General features: G+C 46.2%; 1 protein-coding gene across 1 annotated transcript in view; it reads right to left on the bottom strand.

Moving 5' to 3' along the window:
- The window catches only part of LOC126529472 (uncharacterized), a 32298-nt gene extending 8403 nt beyond the window's left edge, over positions 1-23895 (bottom strand). The window contains exons 1-6 of the mRNA XM_050177066.3: positions 23876-23895; positions 13356-13453; positions 11534-11695; positions 6312-6540; positions 5231-5387; positions 2388-2521 (exon numbers count right to left, since the gene is read on the bottom strand). Of these exons, the coding sequence (XP_050033023.3) occupies positions 2388-2521; positions 5231-5387; positions 6312-6540; positions 11534-11695; positions 13356-13453; positions 23876-23895 (800 nt within the window). The remainder of the gene's footprint in view (positions 1-2387; positions 2522-5230; positions 5388-6311; positions 6541-11533; positions 11696-13355; positions 13454-23875) is intronic.
- Between the last annotated feature and the right edge of the window lie 686 nt (positions 23896-24581).

The following is a 24581-nucleotide window of genomic DNA, read 5'->3' as shown; positions in this document are numbered from 1 at the left end:
AATCAAACTTAATAAGAGGTGTAGATTAAAGGTAGTACAAGTCTACGCCCCAACATCTAGCCACGAAGATGATAAAGTAGAGTAGTTTTATGAAGATGTGGAATTAGCGATGACGAAAGTGCAAACTCAGTATACTGTAGTAATGGGCGACTTCAATGCAAAACTGGGGAAAAGGCAGGTTGGTGAACAAGCAATTCGTAACTACGACGTCGATTCTAGGAACGCCAGAGGAGAGATGCTGGTAGAATTCGCAGAAAGGAATAAGCTGAGAATAATGAACACCTTTTTCAGGAAGCGTAACAACAGAAAATGGACTTGGAAAAGCCCTAATAGTGAAACAAAAATAATATTTATTTCATACTTTCTACCGACCCCAGCATAGTGCAGGATTTAGAAGTGATAGGTAGCGTAAAGTGCAGTGACCATAGGCTAGTGAGGGCTAGGGTTCACCTCAATTTGAAGAGAGAAAAAGCAAAATTGGTCAAGAAGAAACAGGTCAACCTAGAGGCAGTTAAGAGTAAAAGCATACAAATTGAGGCTGGTACTTGCAAACAAATATGCAGCCTTAGAACCGAGAGATGACAGAGGTAATGAATGAAACTGTAACAAGGCTGGCTTCAGAGGCAGCAATTGAAGTGGGAGGCAAGGCACCAAGGCAATCAGTAGGCAAGGTCTCCCACGTAACAAAGGACCTAATAAAAAAAAACAACGAAGAATAAAAGTGACCAACTCAAGAGACCAGATAGAATCAGCGGAACTGTCAAAACTGACCTAGGTGAAAATAATTGATATTCGAAATTATAACATGGGAAGGACTGGATAAGCCGTAAAAGATAGACGCAGCCTGAAATCAGTGTGAAGAAAATTTGGCATAGGACAAACCAAGATGTAGGCATTGAAAGACAAGCAGGGTAATCTCATCAGCAATCTCGAAGGTATAGTAAAAGCAGCGGAAGAATTCTATACTGACCTGCACAGCACTCAGATGACCCAGGATAACTCCATTGGAAACAGTAATGAGCAGGATACAGAAACTCCGCCTATAACTAGCGATGAGGTCAGAAGGGCCTTGCAAGACATAGGTATATATATATATATATATATATATATATATATATATATATGTCATAAGAAGCCAACAAACACCGAAACACTGACTCCAAGGACAACATTGGGGAAATTACTTGTGCTTAATAAATGAAATAAAGAAACGAAAAATTTAATGGTAATGAAATTGGATGAAAAACAGCATACCGCAGGTGGGGAGCGATACAAGAACCTTCACATTACGCGTGCGATGCTCTACCAATTGAGCTACCGCGACGCCGTTTCCCCATCCACTTTCTTGGGTATTTTTGTTTTCCTCGTACAAGTAGCGAGTCAGCGTATCATGACGTCATGACGTGTCCACCAAGTACGGAAGCCAAAATTATTTTGTAAAAGACAAGTAAATTATCTAGGGGCACCCTTACAGGCTTGCACTATGGGACCACTTCATGTATATCCACACATCCGTCCATGTATCTATTTGCACAAACATTGTATGAATAAGCCGAAATGAATAATGAATAAGCCGAATGAATATGAATCAGCCGAAACGAACGCTTGCCAGAAGATTTTACTTCAAATTAATGAAATGGACCTGCATTTGAAGCAGATGAAAAAGAAACAAAGAACAGCCACAAAAAAGACGGGCATATAAACACCACTTTTGTTGTTTATCGTGGGCAACGCCATCATTAGCATTCAATCGGTCATCCTGAATAAGCCGTGTGTACTTCGGCCGGGCTCCACTCTAGCATTTCCGTCTGGACACGCTGCGCCCTCTAGCGAGGGGCGCGCGAAGCCCTCTCTCCTACTTTTGTGCGGCCTCCGAGATTGCACCTTTGGCGCGCCGGTGCGTCCTCTAGCACGGATAATTAATCTCTCGTTGCCGATGCACTTGTTCGTAGCCGCGCTCTCCGAGGCAAGATAACGTTTTTTCGCCTATTTTTGTTATGCTTTTTTTTCCTGCACCGTGTAGCTTGTAACTCCTAAGAAAAAACAGCATGTTCGTGGCCTAGCGCATACAGAATCAAAATCAAATCCACTTTATTACAATATCGCAATCCGAAGAATACAGATGTTCAATATTGACGAAGCTGCTGTGCTCGGGGACTCAGGTTCGGTAGTGACCAGTAGATGTCTTTTTTTTTTTCCAAGACCTGACTTTTTTTTTTATTAGAAAGACAGCCCAAGTAAAAAAAAAACAATCTAGAACCGCGTTTTGTGAAAGTATAGACAGAGAATATGCCAATCGCATTAAACAATGACTGATCAAAAAATTACGTGTCAGTGACCATTTAGAGCTGATAATATGGGGGAAAGCCCGCACGCAAGCTTCTTACTTGATGTAATCTAGGGTTTTCTCCCGAAGACCAGCATCAAGGTAACCGTTGTACAGGGTGGCGTTGTTGTATATTGAGGCGACCAGGTTGAAGCCAACGCGCTGACCTTTACTTGCGTGGTACTCCTGAAAGTCCTGCAGATCATAAAGAAGAAGAAAAAAGATCAGGCAGCTCATGTCACGGAGGCTTGCAGCGGATGTCATCACAATGTAGTTTTATCTGGTCCGTAAACATATCGCGGTTAAAAAGGCTCCGCTATACATTTTCTTTTAGGCTGACAACTTTGCTGTATACATATTTCAACAACACGTCAATAAAGAAGTAATAGAAAAACGAAACTACTACCATTAGCGCACACAATGTTGTCACGATCACAAACACAAGAAACTTATCTGACACATAGACGCTTCGGAATACAAGCAAGATGAGAGTTTCTTTCCACTCGCACCACTTTGACTGGGACATTTCACTCCTCCCCTCCACCGATAAGTTATTAACAGCGGCGCCTAATGGGGAACCAGAGCTGCACAGGAGGTACTACGGCTGTGTGAGTGCACCTAGAACTAAAATATGCTGAGCCCGTGCAGTATAGGGAGTCCACGATGACAGCGCGATGTATTGAACAATAACAGACGCGCACCTTTGTCAACGCTGGCCGAGCCCGACGCGCCAAGTTTCTGCCCGCGGGCATTCGGGTTGCATGCGAGAAGCGAATGCGCCGCAACATTTTATCACGTCGCTGCCCGGACGTGATAAAATTTCTCAGGCTAAAATACGTGGCAAAGTGGTAAACCACGGCTTACGCACAACCTACAGACATGATAGCTCTCGAATTGTAATTTGAATATACGAGAAAACATAATTGTTTAACGCGAAAACTCAAGCAAATCTGTTTTCCAGCGTTTCTACAATGCATAGACCGGAGACGGAACACGCCGGAGCGTAAATATCTCGGACTCCACGGAGCGTCGCGCCCGCTTCCTTGAAAACACTTCCAGGTGGCGCTCGCCTCCACCGCATCCAGCGGTCTATCCAGCGGTCGATTTAGGCACCACTGGCCTCCTTGAAGCCCTTGGGTTCAGCGGGAGCAGTGGTAAAGCAAACAGGTCCGCAATAGACATCAGTAAGAGGCGATTGGAGGATTGGTGGAAGAAAAGTAGGGAAACGACAAAAGACGGAGACGTACAAAAGCACAGTTCGCAATAGGGTATCAGAGAATTTGGACGTGGTAGTTCATAGTGGGGTTTTTTTGTTTTTTCATGGGTTAACCTAGGTAGGATATTAGGCAGCATAGTAGCAAGAGCTTGGTGGCGCAGGCCACCGCCCCGTTCCAAAGGGGACGCTCATAACATCCATCCATCCATCCATCGTAAAGTCCCTTACCGCATCGCGGCCCATGCAAGAGGCCGCGTTTCTACCATAAAGCCCGCCTTCGTGCATAGCGTTCGCCGTGAGCGTTCCAAGAGAAACGAATTCTCTTTTTACATGTATTTAGATAGGAGCACCCGAGATAACGCTTCCTCTTAAGAGGAAGCTTTAGGTCAGATTTAACTTCGACGCGGCCTATTCAAATACATGTAAAGAGCAAAAACGCTTTTCCTGAGATAACCCCTGGACTGATTTTAGTGAAATTGATTGCATTTGAGAGAGAAAGTTCAATTCTAGTGAATGTTGAAAGCGGAATTTCGATTTAGCGCTTTAATTTTGTTAAAAAGATTCTCAAAAATTTGCAGTTTGAAAAAAATATAGAAGCACGAACTTATAAATTAATAGCTCTGCATCAAGATTAGATATCGCACTTCTGTAAACGGCATCCACTGGATCATTCAAAGCGGACAAATCTGATACGTCATTTTGTATATTACGTGAATTTGTTACGTTGTGCACAATGGTTCCGCAAAAGCAGTATTTCCATATTTCTAAATTTATTGAGATTCACGTGTAACATATCAATTTTGTCCGCTTTAGATGTGCTACTAGATGCAATCCGTATAATTGTGAGATCATTTTTCATTGCTGAGTTACGGAGTTGTGAACTTGATAGTTTGGTGTTCTGAAAATCTTCGATTTTCGCCAATTTTTAATACAAAATTGATGACCTAAATCAAAAATTTGAAATCAACAGTCACTAGATTTTAAGTTTTTCTTTTAAATGCAACAGAACTCGCCAAATTTGCCAATAATCGCCAATACTCGCCAACTCGCCAATAATCGATGTATTACGGGAAAGAAAGGGGACATGAATGAGAGAATGAAAACGGGCAAACTGATGGCGATTGATTAATTGCTTACCGAAAGCTTCGTTTCGCAGAGATTCCAAGATTAACCCTGGCGCACGCCATGCCGTGCGTATATATTCTTTAACAGAAAGCTACCCATTGACTCCTTTAGATTTATTCATCTTTTAGCACTTCTGTTGGTCGGTGTCCTTCGTTTTATTTCTTCAATGCTTCATCCCGACCAGACGGGCTTCCGTCTAACCCTCGATTTCATTGACTCCTCTCAAGCATATGTTACTACCTCCTTCATTTTCTTCTCGCCTCCCCGCCTCCCTTGTGATTACTCGGCTGATGCATCAGCAACAACGACTAAAAACAACGACAACGGAGACAACAACCTACAGTTGAAAAGGGCTTGTTCTTCGGCTACCATGGTGGTGGTCTAATTTCTCTTTCTTCGAAAGGACACTCAGCGCGCGCACACACTCACACAACAACAACAACGTCGCAGAGCAGCGCGGCTGACATGGTGCGAACAAGAAGCGTTATCATTACAGGCGTAAACAGTGAATACAAGTAACGTCCCCTGAACATGCCGTTCACACGTGAAAGCGCCTGGCTTACCTCTATCATGTAGAAGGCGGCAATTAAATCATTATGGAACCTATTTTGGCAGTCGAGCATGGCGTAGTTGTTGGCTTTGTGATCTTCGATATAGTCAAGATACTTGTCAAGCTCCACATCTTTTGCTCTCTGCAGGTTGTACATAATCGTGAAATTGCTGCGGAGAGAGAAAAAATATAGAACGCTTAAGAAATACGTCCTCAATTGATTCCACTGTACCGCTACAGTTTGTGAGTGCAGTTTGTGAGGACTCTGATATAGTATGTTAAAGGGTACAGAAAACCGTTCAGATCACGAATCGAAATGCGGATCCCCGCTGATGCAAAGATCGTGTCTCGTTTCGAATGAAACGAGAACATGCCTTTCTCATTACCTGACGCCGGGATCTCCGGCTTTTCTCATCAGAGGAGCATTTATATAGCTAATACTTCGCAACAAATCACGAAAACTGCAGTTACTGTAAACTGCCACGTCGTAGTGACGTTCGAGGACACAGCAACAAAACTGTGAATGGCGAAACTAACTTTATTGGGCGAACCTGTGCCTACAAAAACAGGCTACACTCAAAGCTCAACTAAAGCGGTGAACATGGTCGGCGTTCGCCGAAAATCTGATCAGCGTGTCAAGCGCGTCGGCTTTTATAAATCAGTCGTCGAATAGTCCGGACTAATCGCTCGGACCCGCGTGCCTTGCAGAAAGTTCCACACCGTTCGCGTCACGTGATGAAATCAGATAACACAAGGTTCCGTAAAAACAGACAACGGATAGAACCATCGATAACTTTCGAGAAACTTCCGATACATACAGGCGCATCCTGCGCTGTGCGATAACACTTAATTGTTAGGCGGTGAAACGTGGTCGCCCGATAGAGATATACAAGTACACGTGTCAATATGGCTCGGTAGCATACACAGTAACTCTATACGCTGGCTCTGCCAGCCGTCAGAGCGCACCGCGCCCGCGAGAGCACCGAATCGCTCAAGAATGTGACCGTGGCCCCCGAGATCGCAATGGATGAGATCTCGGAGGCCACAGTGCGGGGAGTTGGGGCGGGGGGGGGGGGGAGGCGCACGACACGTACTAGAAGGAAATGCCGATGCCGAACTGAGTCCGGTTGGTGTGCTTCTTGGAGTGATCGAGGAAGTCGAGCAGGCTCTTCGTCATCGGTTTCCCCACCACGTTCTTGTAGTAGAGGTAGATCATGTCGAAGTAGATGACCTCGCACATGCCGTCCGGCGGGAAGACGAACACCGTGAAGTCCGCATCTTCCGACACGGTGCAGAGGAAGGGCGCGTACTCTAGCACCTTCTCTGCATAAGAGATAGCAGCAAAGGTGCCGTCAGATAGTCTCTGTATGCCGATTGTTTTGGAATCACCGTTTAAGGAATAGTGGAGTCGGAAAAAAGAGAGAGAGGGAGAGGTTTAGTCGCTTAGAAGCGGAGTAGCAGAGTCCGAAGGATTCTAGTAGATGATTTATTGACATTCTTTGAAGCGGGGGGTGGGGGGGACACAAATAGTCACCTATCCTACTTGAGTTAATCAGAATGCTATGCATGCTTTTCCCAGCGAAGCCGTTTATCACTAGGGTACCGTGCATTTTTCGTGTCCGTCGACACATCTGTGTCAGCAAAAACTATCATCATCAGCAATGGTTCGTGGCACTGCTCGCGCGTTCGTCGTCGTCGTAATCTTCAGGCTCCGTTCCCGCTCACCATGTCAGCGTTCCCATACTGCCCCTCCCTCTGCGAAGGCGCTGAAAGCACTGGTGCCACTGCCAGTCGGTGCGGTGATTTCTGGCTCAAATACTTCGCCTCAGTATACCGCGAAACGAAAACACGAATGTATATATAACGAACGTGTAGTACGAACGAACGCGAATGTATGGAAATTAATGTGTGCGCGCACCTTTCATCGCAATGAGCACCGATCAAAAACAATAAATGTGTTCGTACCAAATTTGTTCAAAATTCTGTGGCACCACTTTGTCGTGTGCTACACAGCTTCGATGGTCATGCACCTTCACTAAGTAGAATCGCAAATGATATTTTTTTATTCAAGCGTTTCTGTATACATCTAGCTTCTCAATCTTTCTTTTCTCTTCTTCAAAACTTCCCTATCTGCCTTGTACCGCTACCTATGCCTGTGCCGGATTTGGTCGCGTTAATTTCTTCCCATATTTTTTTCCCCACCAATACTTCTCTTGCTTATCTCAACTATTGACCGGTTGATGCTCCCGCCCACTTTACATCCAAGCGCTTCTGGAAGGTGTACGCTATGTACGGCCAAGTCCCACTAGGGCGAATCTCTTCGCATTCCATTAGGATGTGCTGAATGGTCTCTGCGTGTTTGCTGCAGCATACACATGCCTCATCTTGTTGCGAGTCTTTGCTGCTCGTGTGCTTTTGTCCTTATAGGAAACCAGTTCGAGCTTTCGACTAGCAATTGAGGCACTACCCTATGCGTTATCGCACATATTTTCCTTTCTAATTTCTATCTTTCCATTCTCGCGAAATTGTAGTAATAATATTGGTATCGTCACCTGGTCGGCACACAGTTTAACCCGAAAGGGCACACGGTTATTTTTGTAGTTACGAGCCAAATTCCAGTTAGATGATTGTGTAAAGCGCCGACACAATGGTTAACGTACATTACTTTCGTTATCTTTCCTCGACGAGATCACTTACGTAGCAGAAGAAAGGAAGAAAAAGAAAACGTTTCTATAGCGTTGTGGCACGACAAAGCAACACAAGATGTCGCTGTCAGCAGCCGAGATAAACAAGAGAGGTTCGGAGTTTTGAGCAGCAAACTGCTCGCTCGACAGAATATACAGCTACACGCACAGCAGCTGCTTTAGCTTTATTCTGTGATGTCTTCCCAGTCAGACACCATGACGCTATAAGTGGAGCGATGTAGAACCGACGGCCACTGATTGACAAGTTTTGGTGGATACAAAATATCTAGAACGTCTGCTACAGTAGCGAGGACGAAAATAGCAGGCAGAACAAAGTTAGCCGTGTGCGGCAGTGCTGGCCTAGTTCCCGGTGTCATGCATAAGTTAACGTAAGCGGTACATGAAATTAAAGTTATTACTTGTGAGGGGCATAAACGTTGCATGACATTAAACGTCGCACATAATGAAAAAAGAGACACACACATACGCAACACTCACTGAACACATCCCAATTTCTACAGCACTACCCGCTTCACTATAAGGCTTCGTCAAAGCTTGCGAGCGATGCATACAAAGCATTAGGATAAAAATTGCGCGACGATAAAGATGTGAAAAATTCGGTGGATAAACGTAAACATTCCATCAGATCACACGTTGCATAGCATGAAAGTAAATAACATGTACACATTGCCATTAGTTCCAAATCTTTAAAATAATCGCTTCGCTAAAGTTTCGCATCCCATAGATCTCAATGTGTCTGTTGGATCTGCATAACTTTTTTTAGTCATTGGTATTTTGAAACTAAAAGACAACAAACTTGAGTATGTTAATGCTTGACGAATTAAGTGAAGCGCTAAGCAGGCGACAATAGGGAAGGGGACGAACACAATCGCAATGAAAAGTAGTATACACTCAGCCGCCTTAAAAACATGTTTTTCTGTGATGTTTTTTTTTTAAATTTCAATCAATAGAATATCTTTTATTTTTACACAATGACCAAGTGATGCTTTAAGATTGGCTTCATGTTTACTAGAGATGCATTGAACAGAAATAGTCTCATCATGTTAACCAACATTAACATTGAATTTTCGAATTAAAGCTGATCATAAAATTCCTATGCAGGAAGATAATGTAAACTAAAGCCCCTCCATACACGTTTCCGCCGACCAGGTTAAGTACCGCCAACTTTCTCTCCTCCTCCACACTCCTCTCCCACTCACCCCCTTAGCTTCCGGCGCCAAGCGGAACTCACGTAGCTGCAGCTTCCTGTTCCGAGTGGAAGTGACGTTTTGTTTTTTAGCGTTGTTTACTTTCGCGTAGCTGGAGAGGCTTCAATTGCACCAGCTGCGGTTGAAACTGTGAATGCGATTCCATCCAAGAACCACCGCCTATTGTAACCAGCGATCTGCTCGTATTCGCTGCTTCGCGTCAATCTGCGACCGGTTGTGGCACGAGCGACAACGTACAGTGGAATGTAGTGCCCGGGCGCTTGGAGACCACTGCCGTTTTTCGTGCATTCGGAAAACAGCGACCGCGAACTACTACTTCAGCGGAATACAACAGCTTGTCCCCTTTGCATTCTTCTTATGGTGACTGCCACAGCTCTGCTAAGCACGCGCGGGCGTCTCACCATCGTCTCAAAGCGGAAATTCCCGCAGCGCAACTCCAGGAAGCGGAAACGCCGGAACCGGAAATTTTTAAACCGGAAATGCCGGAACCGGACATACCGGAACCGGATTTGGTGTGAGGGGAAAAGGCGGCGCACAACAAAGGTTGTCGCTACTTAAGCGGTGGTGGCGCGTGGATGCAGGGGCTTTAGTGTAAACCACGGAGGAAGGAGAGAGGCCCTACCCCCTCCGCGCGCTAGGAGAAAAGTGTGGCGGAAATGACGTAGTAGGTTCTCATTTTTTTGCTACTTTTTTATTTTTTTTGGTTGTATGGCCACGCCTTTTGGGCCACAATGGCGGCGTTGTTATGGTTTTGAGCGCTCACACGTGTTGCTCGGGTAGGTTTCGGGCCGCGGCAAAGGCGCTGAGTGGGCGGGTTTGCGTTAGTCACCGTGTCTTGTTGCGCTGTGTTACCTGCACCCTGCTCTGCCAGATGTTGCGCGAGCGCGCGCGCGACACCACGCGCAGCGCGGCGTGGTTTCGCGAAAGATGTAAACAAGAGAGGAGGGTGGCCCAAAAGGCGGAGCATCGCCATGAGCAACGCCAAATTCCGGCTTCACTTTTGCTTCACAAAGAGTGACATCAGGGCCTCTCCTTAGTTTCCTTCCTCCGTGGTGTAAACCATGTTGAATTGCGAAACGCGGTAGAACGTAGGGCAACTACTGTTCGAGAATAACCGCTGGTTAGTGAAATGGTGAGATGTTCATGTCAACAATAGCCTCAACTGTGTCACGACGAATTTCGGCTATCAGAGTGCACGAAACCGAAACTGGTAGGCTGCAGCGAGATCGAAGCCACGCCCCTCGAGGCGACGTTCTGCTTACGTCACCAAGCAGCGGCCAACCAGCGCGCTGACAGTTCCACGGGTAATCGCATTTTTTCCAGATCCAAAAGTTGATGTGGCTTGTGCGGAGAGTTCGCTTCAGTTTCCCAATTATGATGAGCCAGCTGAAACAAACTTTTAAATTAAATTAACTTTTGTTAATTGGTGAAGAATTACCTCGAATCGCTCATCATTCCGTCGTCGCCATCTCTGAAGGCCTGTCTCCGAAGGAATCGTCCTTTTATTTCAATATGGCGATCTTTAAGTAACACCCGGTATATACAGTAATTAGAGAGTACTAAGCCACACAAGCCCGCAGTGAGGGAAAGTGACAGCAGACGAACGGAAATGCAGCTTTTCCAGCCAGCACGCTTCGGCCTCCGCGGCCCCAACCCACGGGCAGCCCTGCTTCCAGGTTTGATCCCCCCCGCTACCCCTTGGGTGCCCTGGAGATCCTGCGCCGCCTGCTTTATTATAACCTCAGGTGCTCTCCTGAGACCTCCGTCTGCCGGTTACATGTGCCCTCCTGGCGCAGTGCTTGTAAAAAACGCAATCTATCGTCGCGACGAAAGCGTAAACAAACTCGACCGCACTCCGCAATGCCGGGATGTCTAGGGGACAAACGCATACAACACGCGCTAAGAAACCTCCTCCGTGGTGCCTAGGCAGAGTCATATATTCAAGGAGAAAAGGCCCCCAGATTTTCTCTCTCACACCCGCTCTTACTCGCGCCTGCGCACAGACGGCTTGCGATCCCTGAAATGAACGTATCGTGTGGCCGGCGGCAACTCAGCGCATGCGCAAGCTTTACTGTAGCGTCCTCCTCCACTTCCCTCCTCGCGCGCTCTTCTTTCCCACAGCGCTCCGCGTTCGCTTTCATCTGTCGATGTGCTCGTTCGCTCGGTTACGCCGCCGCGGGATGACGCCGACGCCCAACGCAGGAACGGGCGCCACCCTAAAAACCCGTTGGCGTGGGCTTCGTCGGTTCGTCGCTGCACAGTGAAGTTCGCTGCTCGTGCGGCTCTAGGCGGCCGCTAATCGAACCGGCGAACTAGCGCCTAGCAGGTGAACGTTTGGCCACCTCCATGATCGCGACCAAAGAGCCATTGAGTGAGGCGGAAAGGCTCGGCAGCTGGACTTACTAGTCGTCGTCGTCGGTGTCAACTTCGTTGTCACGTGCACCACGGTGGTGGGTGCCGGTTGTGGGTGTTCCTCGATATGTGGTTCAGCGAACGACGGACTCTCCTTAGGTCGGTCGATGTAGAGGGGGGTATGTTCCTCGGTCTGTGCTGGTACCTCGACCGCTGCGACAGAGTAGCCGGAGCGGTAAAGCCAAGTTCCTTTCGAGAAGTCAAAGGATTCTCGAACAGGTTTAAATGCGACACTAAAATTTACAGAGAACGTCGCTGCAGAAATAGGAACGTAGTATACTGCCTGCCAGGAAAGGATTTCGCAGGCGCTGCGGTTGAGGAAAGCGACACAATATGGCGTTATATCGGCGCAGAGATGCTAGATCGGGATGCCTTAGAACACGCATCTATAAAGCGAGATATAAGAAGGAAGAATAAGCATGTGCTTGCTGCGGTGAAGCTAGGGAAACTATGGAGCATGTTTTATTAGAATGTGAAGACGTCTTCCCAGCGGTCGATTTAGGCACCACTGGCCTCCTTGAAGCCCTTGGGTTCAGCGAGGGCAGTGGAAAAGTAAACATGTCCGCAATAGGGATTAGTAAGAGGCGATTGGAGGATTGGTGGAATAAAAGTAGGCGAATGACAAAAAACGGAGACGTACAAAAGCACAGTTCGCAATAGGGAATCAGAAAATTCGGTTGTGGGAGCTTACAGAGTTTTTTTTATTGTTTAACCTAGGTAGGACATTAAGCACTATAATAGCAAGAGCTTGGTGGCGCAACCCACCGCTCCGTTCCTAAGGGGACGCTCATAACATGCATCCATACATCCATGCTAGTGCCGAGGTTGTGCAAAGATAGCGCCAAGGTATTCGCCCAGCGAGAGCAGGGTGTCCACCTTCCAGAAGCGTTGGGCATTCAAAGATGGTGGAAAGATTGACTGGTCAACAGTCGAGATAAGAGACGATTAGAGTATGGGTGGGGGGGAAGAAAGCAGGGAAGAGATTTGTAGAACTGAATTCACTGCAAGCGTAGGTAACGGTAAGATATAGTGATACAGGTCAGATAGGCAAAATGCTAGATGGCGATAAATGCAGTAAACCTTGAGTGAATCAAGCAGGCTATAGATGACAATTTGGCTCCCCTCCGTTTCAAAGGAGATGCCAATAAACATTATGATCACGAATGCTGCCGTATATCCAGTATTCCGGCATACTGTACGTGCGCTTTATAGCACTGCAATAGGGCTAGCTACTGTAACAGTGCCACCGCATGGGCGCCGCCATCTTTGAACCACGCCGCAATTGAACGCCTTTCTGAGTAAAGTATGGTGAATAAGTCCTTATAATTCGCATTGCGCGGTATCTATAAAAATGTGGTGTCCTGTACTTCATGTTATCTTGCAAATAGGCAAACGACGCGTGGCTGCAATGTGAAACTGCTCTAAAAAAAAAACGCGAGTTTTTTTTTTTTTTTCTGGTGTACCGCAAGGGTTTGTTATGGCGCCCACATTATCTTACTTATCTTACTTACTTATCCAACGCTGTGTTCACCCGATGGTATATGTACGATGCTTTGCAGACGACGTAGTCGTCTGCAAATAACTTGGCGAAGGACAAAGCGAAGTTGGCGCCAAATAAGTTTGTCCTTCGCCAAATAAGTTGGCAAAGGACAAAGCCTCCTATGAATGTACCGCGAATACAGGAGGAAATCGAAGGCGCGCAAAGGAGCAACGTTTCGTTTCGCATCGCCGTCTGTCGTCGCACATTCACAGCTGATTTTAAGATCACGAACCATTTCGCCCGTGGGAAGAGCGTGCCTAACAAAATCCTTACATTTGGAGTAGGCGAGAAACGCCACCGCCAGGGCCACGACGACGAACACGAACAAACAGATCAGAATAAGCACCGTGCGACCGTTGACGTCTTCTTGCCTGCAAGAAGGGCAAGCAATTGCATCAGCCACGCGTCAGAGGGACACCAAAGAACAAATCTATACATTTTGTAATGGCAAAACGGGCTACATAAAGGACGCCTGAAACACTGTTATAACTAATGATAGAATTGCCTCAGTTTGCGGAAGCGAGAGCAAACGATTTTTCGCCGTTTCCAACACGGGATTGTCAATTCCCCTGCTGCATGCATGCAATGCATCAATATTCGGCTCGCATGTTCGCAGCAGCCTTTACTACACAGAATCGGCAATGTTTTCTCACTGTGCTCAAACAGTGCCTCGGGACACCTTTTAAAACCACATTGTATATTACTTGCCGACGAGAACGTGTTCATTTTTTAACGGAGAAACCTTAAGCCTAAACTGCCCTTTCGCGAATTTTTGCGCCGTAAATTCAGCGCCGGCATTGTGACATGCCTGTGCGTGCTCACCCTCCTTCCCACGATGGCGAGGTGGGATGGGGGAAGGGTTTTTGACGTGTGCCACTCGCGGACAACCGCTACACGCCTTATGTTGAATGCTTGCGCCATTAAAAGGCGCTCCAAAACTCGCTACGCCGAGTACTTGGTTATTTTCGAACGCAATGCAATCGTGGTTTGTGGATAATTTTTTTTAACAACACCGAGCAGGCGCTAGTATGACGTCACGGACTTCGATATTAAACCAATATCACCATACCGGTTTAATATGTAAATAAAATACACGTTTAAATACAGATTTTATACCAGAACGATAGAACTTTGAAATTTGTTGCCTAGTAATGCGTGTCCTCCTCCCCTTAAAGGGCCCCGAACAACTTCTGACATCTTTTTTTTTTTACACAACTCTAACAAAGGCGCGCGCCATCGCGTACAGAATGTCGTGACCATCCTCTCTGACGAATGCGGCAGCGAGAATGCAAAATAAATGAATAAAAAAAAAACATCTCGTACTCCTCCTTTCCCGTGCCGCCTTCGCGCGTCGCGACGTCAGAAGGTTGCAGCAGATGGCGTCAGCAGGGTGAAACGCTGTCGATTGGTCGGTCGTCGAGGAAAGGCAGCGCCAACACGACAAGAGCCCACTCTGTGTTATGATAATGAAGGAACACTCGCTCATTGGGTCCCGCCGAACCTCCGTTTTGTGAAGCTTCCATTTAGTCAGCTTCGCACGGGGGGCTATTTAGGGGTGTACAATGGGGGGGGGGGGGGGGGGGAGGAGACTTTTTTCTGGCGTGCGGACGCGAGATGTATAAATTTCGCTGCACTGTTTCCGATTGTTTCTCTTTTCTTCATAGACATATTTACATTGTTTTACCTAGCTTAATTACTGGTATTCTCGTATGTCTGTACATTTTTATTATTAAACGAGGGTCCCGCGTGTAGTCTGACTTTGGGAAACCCCTCGTCTGTATATCTGTAACCCATTCACTGCACGTCAACGAATAACAAACTGAAACGGAAACTGCGCCGAGCTGGTGTGTATGCGGCAAAGGGGAGAGAGCGCTTAGATGGGGAGGGCTGTGAAGGGGAGCGAGAAATCAAACGCCTGTAATTTTGTTATCACTGAGCTCCTTCAAAATGGTATTGTGGCTATGCGTTCAAAGTAGACTTGTACAGTCACTGTGTAAGTAACTTTCGAGTCAGGGTTGCTTAGGGGCCCTTTAAGTATTTTATTTCTGCAGTTGATTCTAGCTTCATATACAGTTAACATTCATGTCGATGTTCGTTCTCTGTGAATCTTCTCTTGTACTCACTCCTGCTATAGCTCTCGTGGGTCGGCAGTATGTAAAGTAAGATAAACAATATAAAATATGGTTTTTGTACTGGGCATGCGAGGCTGTCTAGCCGTATTTTTCTTTTCTTTATCGGTAAATAACTACTTAGACAAAAGCGGACGCCGTCGAAATGCACGAGGTCATTGCGAGATGTAGGGCTAACTTCACAGAGAGTTCGCCACCAGTCTCGTTTGTCATCGCCCCCTCCCCTCATGGCTTACGAAGCAGCCCCTCACAATTAAGGGTGGTCGTTTTGCTATCATGGAAGTGTTATTTATTTATTAACGCAGTGTAACGTTAAAATTCCTATTCAATGTCCCTGAAAGGTAAACAAAGGACGAGAATCCTGAATATGTGATGATGATGATGATGATGATGATGGTGACGGCAGATTTTTTGATGGTGCAGGGCATCAATTGCAAAATACCGCGATGACTACGTTGATGCTCTTGCTTGGTTTTGTTACCGTTTTCAGTCGAAAGTATTACTAATGTGCTAAGCTTAATTATCACATTCGGGGTACAATCACTTTCAGCGGGCGCTCATTGGCTAAGCAAGTGGGCAGCAGAACGCCTGTCGCAGCATCAGGCGTAGCGCCGAAAGCTACACCGCTCATAAATAAACAAAATACGGTACGGTATTCAAATTCTGGGCCGCCGAGTTGGGGGTGCGGCCCTTACACGAGTCTATACGGTATTTATCCTTTTTTTCCTGCGACTGTATTTCACCCGATAACTGAAAGTTATCGCTCATCGCAACACGCGCCTGCATGTCTTGGAATTTGCTCGAAATGTTATCGTTGATTCTATCTGTTGTGTTTGTTCGCGCCGAACTTTGTCTAATCAGACTGGATGCACGACACGAATTGTGTATATATACTTCTGGAAGGCACACGGCCGCCAGATATCGAGATTAACGCTGGAACGTTCGACGAGTCATGCATAAAAGCCGACTCGCTTGACCCGCAGATCAGATTCCGACGATCGCTGACTGCGTTTGCCACGGTCGTTGTGCTTTGAGTGTAACTTTTCTGGACACAACTTCGCCTGATATATAGATAGCTTCGCAATATACAGTTTTTGATACCGTGTTCTTCGCAGTCACTACAACGTGACAATATTCACTAATTAACCATTATATTTCACCCTATAGCACGTGTCCTGCTGTGAAAATGAAGCAGAGTATTGAAGCTGTGTCGACATGCATAGCAGAAATCCAGTCTACAGCGGGCACTTTCGAGATATACGCGTCCACGAAACCTGCTAAAAGGTTGGACTGATGTTCCAGTTAAGATCATTCCGAACTGCTTGACACGCGCTTTTGGTAAACTGCAACGAAAATTTTCGCAGCACACATTACGGTCGAATATTTCGAAAAGTGGCGCCCTAACACTAAAGAAAATTAAATTATGGGGTTTTACGTGCCAAAACAAGTTTCTGATTATGAGGCATGCAGTAGTGGAGGATTCGGGAATTTCGACCACCTGGGTTCTTCAGCGTGCACCTAAATCTAAGTACATGCTTGTTTTCGCATTTCGCCCCCATCGAAACGCGGCCGCCGTGACCGGGATTCGATGCCGCGACCTCGTGCTCAGTAGCCCAACACTATAGCCACTGAGCAACCACGGCGAGTCGCCCCATATAACTATAGTCTTACGATTTCTGCTTAGCGAACATTGCTTAACTATACTGCTACGCTTCAGCTTCGCGATTGCAAAATGTGCCGTAAAGCGAACAATAAATAAGTTCACCTGGTTAGTGCACCAGGGAACAATGTGATATATGAAATAACTCTGGCCCAGTGTTTTGACATTTTTTTTTTTTTGTTCACTCCCACTGGATTGACCAATCAGCGCGCACAGAAGGTGATCTCCCGATAATACTGCCACTGTAAAAAAAATCTTTAAATAAATAAATAAATATCTGGGGGGAGGACAGAAAGGGAGGTTGCGCTATGCGTTTACTTACGCCTTCACGTCTGACGTCGCTGGAGAGTAAGATGAAAAAAAAAGGTGTATAGAAAGCACCTTCGAACAAATCCAAAATGGTCTCTTACCGCAGAGCGCGGTTACAGAAAGTTGCATTGGTTGTGCCTGTTTAAGGACGGAGACCACTAGAGAACATCAAATGCCGCTAATTTGGAAGATTTATTTCGATTTGTTTTGACGGTCAGAAAAGCACCATAGAAGACGCTGCAGAATTAAAAGAGTTTTCCTGCGACCTCTACAAAGCTCATATCTTTTTCAGAAACAAGGAAGCACTGCGCGACGTCTTTGACACTGACTGTTCTAACACTGTTAACAGCAAAAAAAAAAAAAAAAAAAAACTCATCCAGCACAATCAGCGATAACCTTCCCGCGCTTTGCAGAACGCGCCTCAGCGCGCTGGGAGCGAAAGTAAATTTTAAACGACGTTTGAAGGAAAACAAGAATAGCAGCCGCAAACGCCTTGGCGGAACATCACGAACTATAGCTGGAGACAGCATTGACGACTCGGCAGCCATAATCGCAGCCGAGAAACAGTTATCTGCCGCGTCTGCCTTTTAGAATAATGCTGCGTTCGATCGACTGAGCGCGCGATAAACAGGACAGGGAGTAATCTTCCCGAGACATACACCCGCAAGCTGGGCCACCTGCACCCATAAATAGTCGCGCGCCCATGTTGCACCTTGTGGGGTGCACATTTGCCACACAAGAGTAATCGTCATCTGTCTTGTCCGCATTTCCTTTATTTACCGCTGCGAGCCCGGTACTTTCAAGTCACGAACGGCATGCGCGTCACCACCATGACAGAACATTCTCGACGGATAAGTGACGAGCGCAGCGTTTTCAAGAAAGGAAACGCAAGCAAGACAGATGACGATTATCGCTGCGCGGCAAACATACACCCCAAAGGGTGCAACTGTTTTTAGAGTGCACTCTAAGAAAAGTTTACACCCTTTCGAGTGGCAATTCTGCCACACAACGATAATCATCATCTGCCTTGATGCGTTTCCTTTCTTTAATGCTGCGAGCCCGGTACTTTACAGTAACGAACGGCATGCGCGTTATCAGTATGATAGAATTCCCGACAGGAAAGTAGCGGGCGCGGCGTGTTCGAGAAAGGAAACGCGAGCAAGACAGATGACGACATGTCCTCTGAAGCTGTGACCAAAGTTCCGTGTCGTCCAACTAGCCACCGTCTACGATGTATCAGCCGAAACAAAGGTTCGCTGAGCCGCACCGGGCGTCATGGGCATCCATTTGTAAACACGGAGGCAGCTGAGGCAAGCAATGGACGCGTAACCACGTGATCAAACATGGCGGCGCCCACGAGATCGCCGAGAAAAGGGTCAATAGGCTTGCCGCCTGGAGCCGGTTTTTCATCATCACAGACGTTTTCCCTCACTGTGCCGGCTTCCGATTCGACCCCCGCGCCGGCACCGCCATCTGCCGGTTTTGCGTCTCTCCCTAAATTAGCACATTATAACCTATCATAAGAAGCCAACAAACATTGACACCAAGGACAACATAGGGAAAATTACTTGCACTTACTAAATGAATTAAAGAAAGTATAAATTATAGGAAATGAAAGTGGATGAAAAAACAACTTGCCGCAGCTGGGGAACGATCCCACGTATTCGCATTACGCGTGAGATGCTCTAACCAATTGAGCATCGGCGGCGGAGGTCCGCCGCCAAGGTTTGTGAGTGGTGGCGCTGGCTAACTCTCCCAGGATTCTAGTAGGAAACATAAATACCTAAGAAAGTGGATGGAGAAACGGCGCCGCGGTAGCTCAATTGGTAGAGCATCGCACGTGTAATGCGAAGACGTGATATCGTTCCCCACCTGCGGCAATTTGTTTTAAAGCGAAAGCTTTACTGGCCGCGAACTTGCGATTTCACCGTGGCCGTGCTCCGAGGAGGCATATGACGTCACAACGCGCGCCTCGCCGGGAATCTTTCTCTCTCTCTCACTCTCGCGCCCTAGTCACTACTGCGCATGCGCCACTAGTAGCACCGAGCCACAGGTGTTCCGCCGCTGCGCAGCGCCGCGCCTTTCCGCGTCACACCGCGTTCCTCGTCGTTGCGCTAGCCTCCGCTCGCTCGCCAGCTGCGCCGCATGCCTGATAACATGTCGGAGGATTGAAAAGGAGAGCTCGCGTGCGCCGCAACCACAGTTCAGGCGGGGACGGCGACAATTCTGATAAGCAGGAGGCCTGGAATCGACATCGGAACGAGATGAAGAGGAAACGAATCGCCCAGGAAACAGACGAACAGCGCACCCAACGACTGGCTAAACGCCGCAACGTAGCTAGACAACCAGACTAACCTGAACTTGCAATCAAGATTAACCAAGGCTAACCATGCTGTGCCTTAGCTTGCGCTACGTATATCCTGGCGTAGCCGAGCTAAGCCACTGCCAATTTTTTTCATCGCTTTCATTTCCATTAACTTATAATTTATTTGACTAATTTAGTAAGTACAAGTAATTTCCCCTATGTTTGTCCTTGGTGTCAATGTTTGTTGGCTTCTTATGACATGATCAATAAAAATCGGGCCCCTCCTTTAACCCCATTTCCCCTCATATTATAACCTGCATCGCAAACGTTCTGTCAGGCGTTCGTACATAGCGGGCACCTTAAATTGCCACAAGCGCATTTGTTCCCGGTTCCTTAAACTTCACCGCCGTATATTATCCGAAGCTGTGAGGCTTTCGTTTTTTTTTTCTTCTACTACTGAGCTTTCTTCTGAGCGCAAACGATTATCCGCTCTCTCGACGAACCCCACTGTTGGCGCTTGCTGCGTCAGCTAGCATGACTCAACGTCTCGCTACGCTATTTTCATTTCGTTTGTATCTCTGCGTGCAGTACTTTTAGAGAGAAACGTGCGCTTCTCTCTCCCTCTCTGTGCCAGTTCTGCTCGCCAAACGTTGATAACCCTACGCCCAAATTTGGAGGGCATGCCGAGAGAGAGAGAGCCACGCTGGTTGCCGACGTTCTGCTGTGTAATGAAGATATGGCGGCGTTCTTTTCTGTTTTGGTATGGAAACATCCAGTTTTGCGAGGTTGTCGCGACCAATCCAATCGTATTTCGAAAGCATAGTTCTGCGCAGAGGCTGCTCTGTATTAAACGAAAGTAAAGTTTTTATGCAACAGAAAATTTTGTTGCAGTTCCGTTGATCTGCAGCTTCAAAGCGTGCATACATACACGAACGGACTGAGCTTACACATAGACTCATGTTAAAAAATATAGGGTGATTTGAGAATAAATAACATTTGCCGAAACAGAATAACAGTCCATAACCAAAAGACCGACGAACATCTATTTTAAGAGACGCCTGTAATAGCAGCATTGAAGTCTGCCAATACTCGAGGTCCAACCGCTTGCTAGAAACTGTGCGCTTAATCCAAGTTTGGAGGAACCACAGTCTCAGAATGGTCTGCGCAACGCCGTAGATGTTTCAGTTAAAAAGTGTCCCGTACTACAATTTTTCACAGTCCCGTTACACGTAATAAATAATGTTACGCTTCGAGCAGTGACCGATTTTTAATTATGGAAATAATTCAAACTCCTACGCTTTTTGTCTAAAGAGTGAACAAAACTTACAATTTTTTTTTTATTTCAGCTAGAAAGCGCGCACAATATCGGTATTCGAACGTATCGATTGTGCGCTTTATCTGTTATATTCCCCTGAAACAGCAGTGAAGGCGATCTGCCTTGAAAAGGGGAAAGTTCCCTCGGCATGCGTGAGACGTTAATTATCTGAACAGATCATAATGAAAGGAATCGGAAGCATTGAAGAATATCTCCAAATGCGAAACTGAAGTGGCACCATGCGAACTGGTTTGACGAATGCCGCTGGTCTTCGGCACTGAAAGCTGAACAGGCCATCGCCTGGGCGAGTACACTTCAAACCGATTTACACCCCAAATGGTGCAAATCAGTCTACAAATCACACCACTACACCCCTGTAAAAGGTGTTACACGGCTCGTCTTTGACGATATTTGCACAAACAGCTAGGACAAGTGCAGGTCGGATTCGGCATACTTTCTATCGGATACTACGGTTAAAAATTAAATTACAGAGAGCGCAACCGCTTGCTAGAAAGCTTTGTACTTAACACAAGTTTCTAGAAATACGAACTCATAACGTGCCTCGAAAGGTGTGCCAGCTGTTCCAGTTGAATGTATTGCGCACTGCATTTTTATTACTGGGCGCTTGTGGACATTGCAAATGTTTCGCCTCAAGCCTCCTTTTACAGTAAACACTGGAATTAATACCCCTGTCAAGCGGGCAAGTTAAGTGCACTTACGGGGAGTGCACTTCGGGACCTTGAGTCACACTTTAGGCAACGCGCTTCTTAACGGGAAAACAGAGTGCACTCTCAGTAAAAAAAAAATCGTGACAGACTAAGAGCGCGTTTTTAAAGATGTAAATTAACAAGAGAAAGCTGCTAAAAAGAGATTGTTTTAAGTAGAATTATATATAAAAACAAACTCCATATATTTTTCTCAACAAAAAACGAAGATGTTTTTATTATAAGTGTGTTGCAAGTCAATGCTGGCCAAGACGAATGCCTAGCCAATCCAAAGCAACACGGCGGCGTGCGGCAGTTGATCCTGCTAGAACAGAATATGAGCGAGTATATATATGAGCAAAGACGGCGAGTTCGATATTTAGCTACACTGCAAAATGCCACGCACACGACTCAAAGCACGACCGGCGTGGTTAGCACGCTTTCACACCAAAATAAACACGAACTGAATGAACATGGCGGCGCCGCAGTGCCGCATCATTCTGGCGCCGTTAGTTGCGTACATGATAAATTTGTTTCTTCATTGTGCTGTTTCGCTTCTCGCTAAACACAAATTATATTGTTAAAAGCTGCTCAATAACTGAAATGAACTTTTGTGTCCTTTTTCTATGCATTACATTTTGCGTCGTTGAAAGCGTTGGTGGCGAGGCTAGGCACTCCTTCAAACCGTTGGCGGCGAGGCTACGCACTCGGCCAGGAAAGTGCGTTCCGTGAACGTACTCCGACTTGAGTGCACTCATCTGAGAGTACACTCCGCTGCGACGTTAAGATTTGGGAAAGTGCCCTTAAAAACCGAGTGCACTCGCCGTAAGTGCACTTAACTTGCCCGCTTGACAGGGGTATAAGTTAGTTAGTTAGTTAGTCAGTCAGTCAGTTAGTTAGTTAGTTAGTTAGTTAGTTAGTTAGTTAGTTAGTTAGTTAGTTAGTTAGTTAGTTAGTTAGTTAGTTATGTACGGTTTTATGGCGCAAAAGCAACTGCGGCTATGATGCGCCAACCACAAGGTGATATGTTATAGCGAGCTATAGAGCAGCCAAATGATTATCACAGTGTTCGACAAATCCGCTGCCCCTAAAAATTTCAAAACGTCGTAATTATAAGAGGAATTAAAGCATAAGCGCTCTAGTATACTGACTAATGCAATTTTTAATTAATAATTATATTGTCGATTATCGCGTAAAATTATGATGCTCGCCACTCCTATGAAGCTTAATTGGGCAGCAAATATTATATCCCGAAACCCACATTTCTCGACTAAACCGCTTCAGAAACACGCAGTTTAATAATGTCACCTGAAGGTCTGAGGAATAGGCGCAACATAAATGAAATGTAACATAAATTTTGATACAGAATGTTTGAAGAGTACTTACAAGCAGCGGGTTCTTTTCCATATTGTGAGGGCAGGGAGGGGTAAATGAAAGAAGAAGCAGAACGATTGTCAGCCGTCTGTTCCTAGTATATAATACGGACGTAAAAAACTCGCACTTCGGCAATGACCTCTTGAACCGATCATATTATATCGTCATAAGTGTGGTTTAGCGCTTTGATATTATTGGACTGAAAGGATAATTGATTGGTCTACTGGTCAATTGGAGGTTGGGGGTGGGGGCTTAGTAATAGGCTAGCTGGCTGGCTCACGGACTTGGTAAGTGCCATACGCAAAATAATCCTCAAACCCCTAATGTCACACCATCATAGGTCACAGGTGGGCTTTCGAAATTTCATACGAACAGGTGAAACTACAACTATTCCATACGCTGTGTTGCAGATGACAGACAAAGGGACTCTTTGGCTCTCTGTCTGACTGAGTGAGTGAATTGCTTTATAGATTCGGCTCACCTGACTTACTGAATTTACTGGCTTGACCGAATGACTTACTGACTTGGGCTGATTGGTTCGCTTGGCTGAGTGACTTGACTTAACTGACTGACTGGCTGACTTGACTGACTGTCGACTGGCTGGCTTGACTGACTTGACTGAATGACTGATTGACTTCACAGACTGTTGACTGGCTGGCCGACTGACTTGACTGATTTACTGACTGAGTTGACTCACACTGTGACTGGCTTGCTGACCTGACCTGACTGACTGACTGACTGACTGACTGACTGACTGACTGACTGACTGACTGACTGACTGACTGACTGACTGACTGACTGAACTGACTGACTGACTGACTGACTGACTGACTGACTGACTGACTGACTGACTGACTGACTGACTGACTGACTGACTGACTGACTGACTGACTGACAGACTGACTGACTGACAGACTGACAGACTGACAGACTGACTGACTGACTGAATGACTGACTGACTTACCGACCGACCGATCGACTGACTGACTGACCTGACCTGACCTGAGTGCCAGCCATAATCGGACGCAATTGGCAGACAAGTGAGCATATGCCAGCCAGTGGGGAAACGCTCTGACGTACAAGTGCTGTGAATGTGTGCTTGAACAAGCTGGGCCCTGGCGTCGAAACTGTCGCACAGTCTACCGTGGTGGATCGCTGCGATTATATGACAACTCACAAAAGAGAATAACACGCTGAGAGGTCTATGGAGAGATCGCCACTAACACGATCAAGTGTACTTACCATTGGTCGAACGCTCCACGGTGTCATCTGAAATGAAGTGTGAAATGTTTAGTACGTGGGGATTTGTCGTCGCATGTGTTCTCTTGTTACTGAAACCCACATGTACCGCACATGCCACTGAAACTGCCCTATGCTGCTGCATAGTTCATGACGTAAAAAAGAAATGTTTTTTTAGAGACTGTGCTGAAGTATGACAACTCGAGTGTCGGTTTCTGCGTTCGTTCTTTCACTTCCGACGCTACTCATTATCTCGATGTCTTCTGTCTAAATATATGGGAACTCAGAAATTGTTTAGCTCGGCATTCACTGTACCGAATTCGGCGAGGTTCGTTATATTTAGAAGAAAATACTGCCGTAAAACCATATATACTCCCTACCGACTGACTGTATGCCGCAGACTTATTTTAAGTTTAGAAGTCGACAATTTGTTTGACAACACTAGCAAAATAAAAAAATGAGGT

The sequence above is a fragment of the Dermacentor andersoni genome, chromosome 8 (genome assembly GCF_023375885.2).
Source record: "Dermacentor andersoni chromosome 8, qqDerAnde1_hic_scaffold, whole genome shotgun sequence".
Taxonomy (NCBI): domain Eukaryota; kingdom Metazoa; phylum Arthropoda; class Arachnida; order Ixodida; family Ixodidae; genus Dermacentor; species Dermacentor andersoni.
The sequence above is the reverse complement of the archived record's forward strand: the minus strand, read 5'-3'. Positions and strand labels throughout refer to the sequence as shown.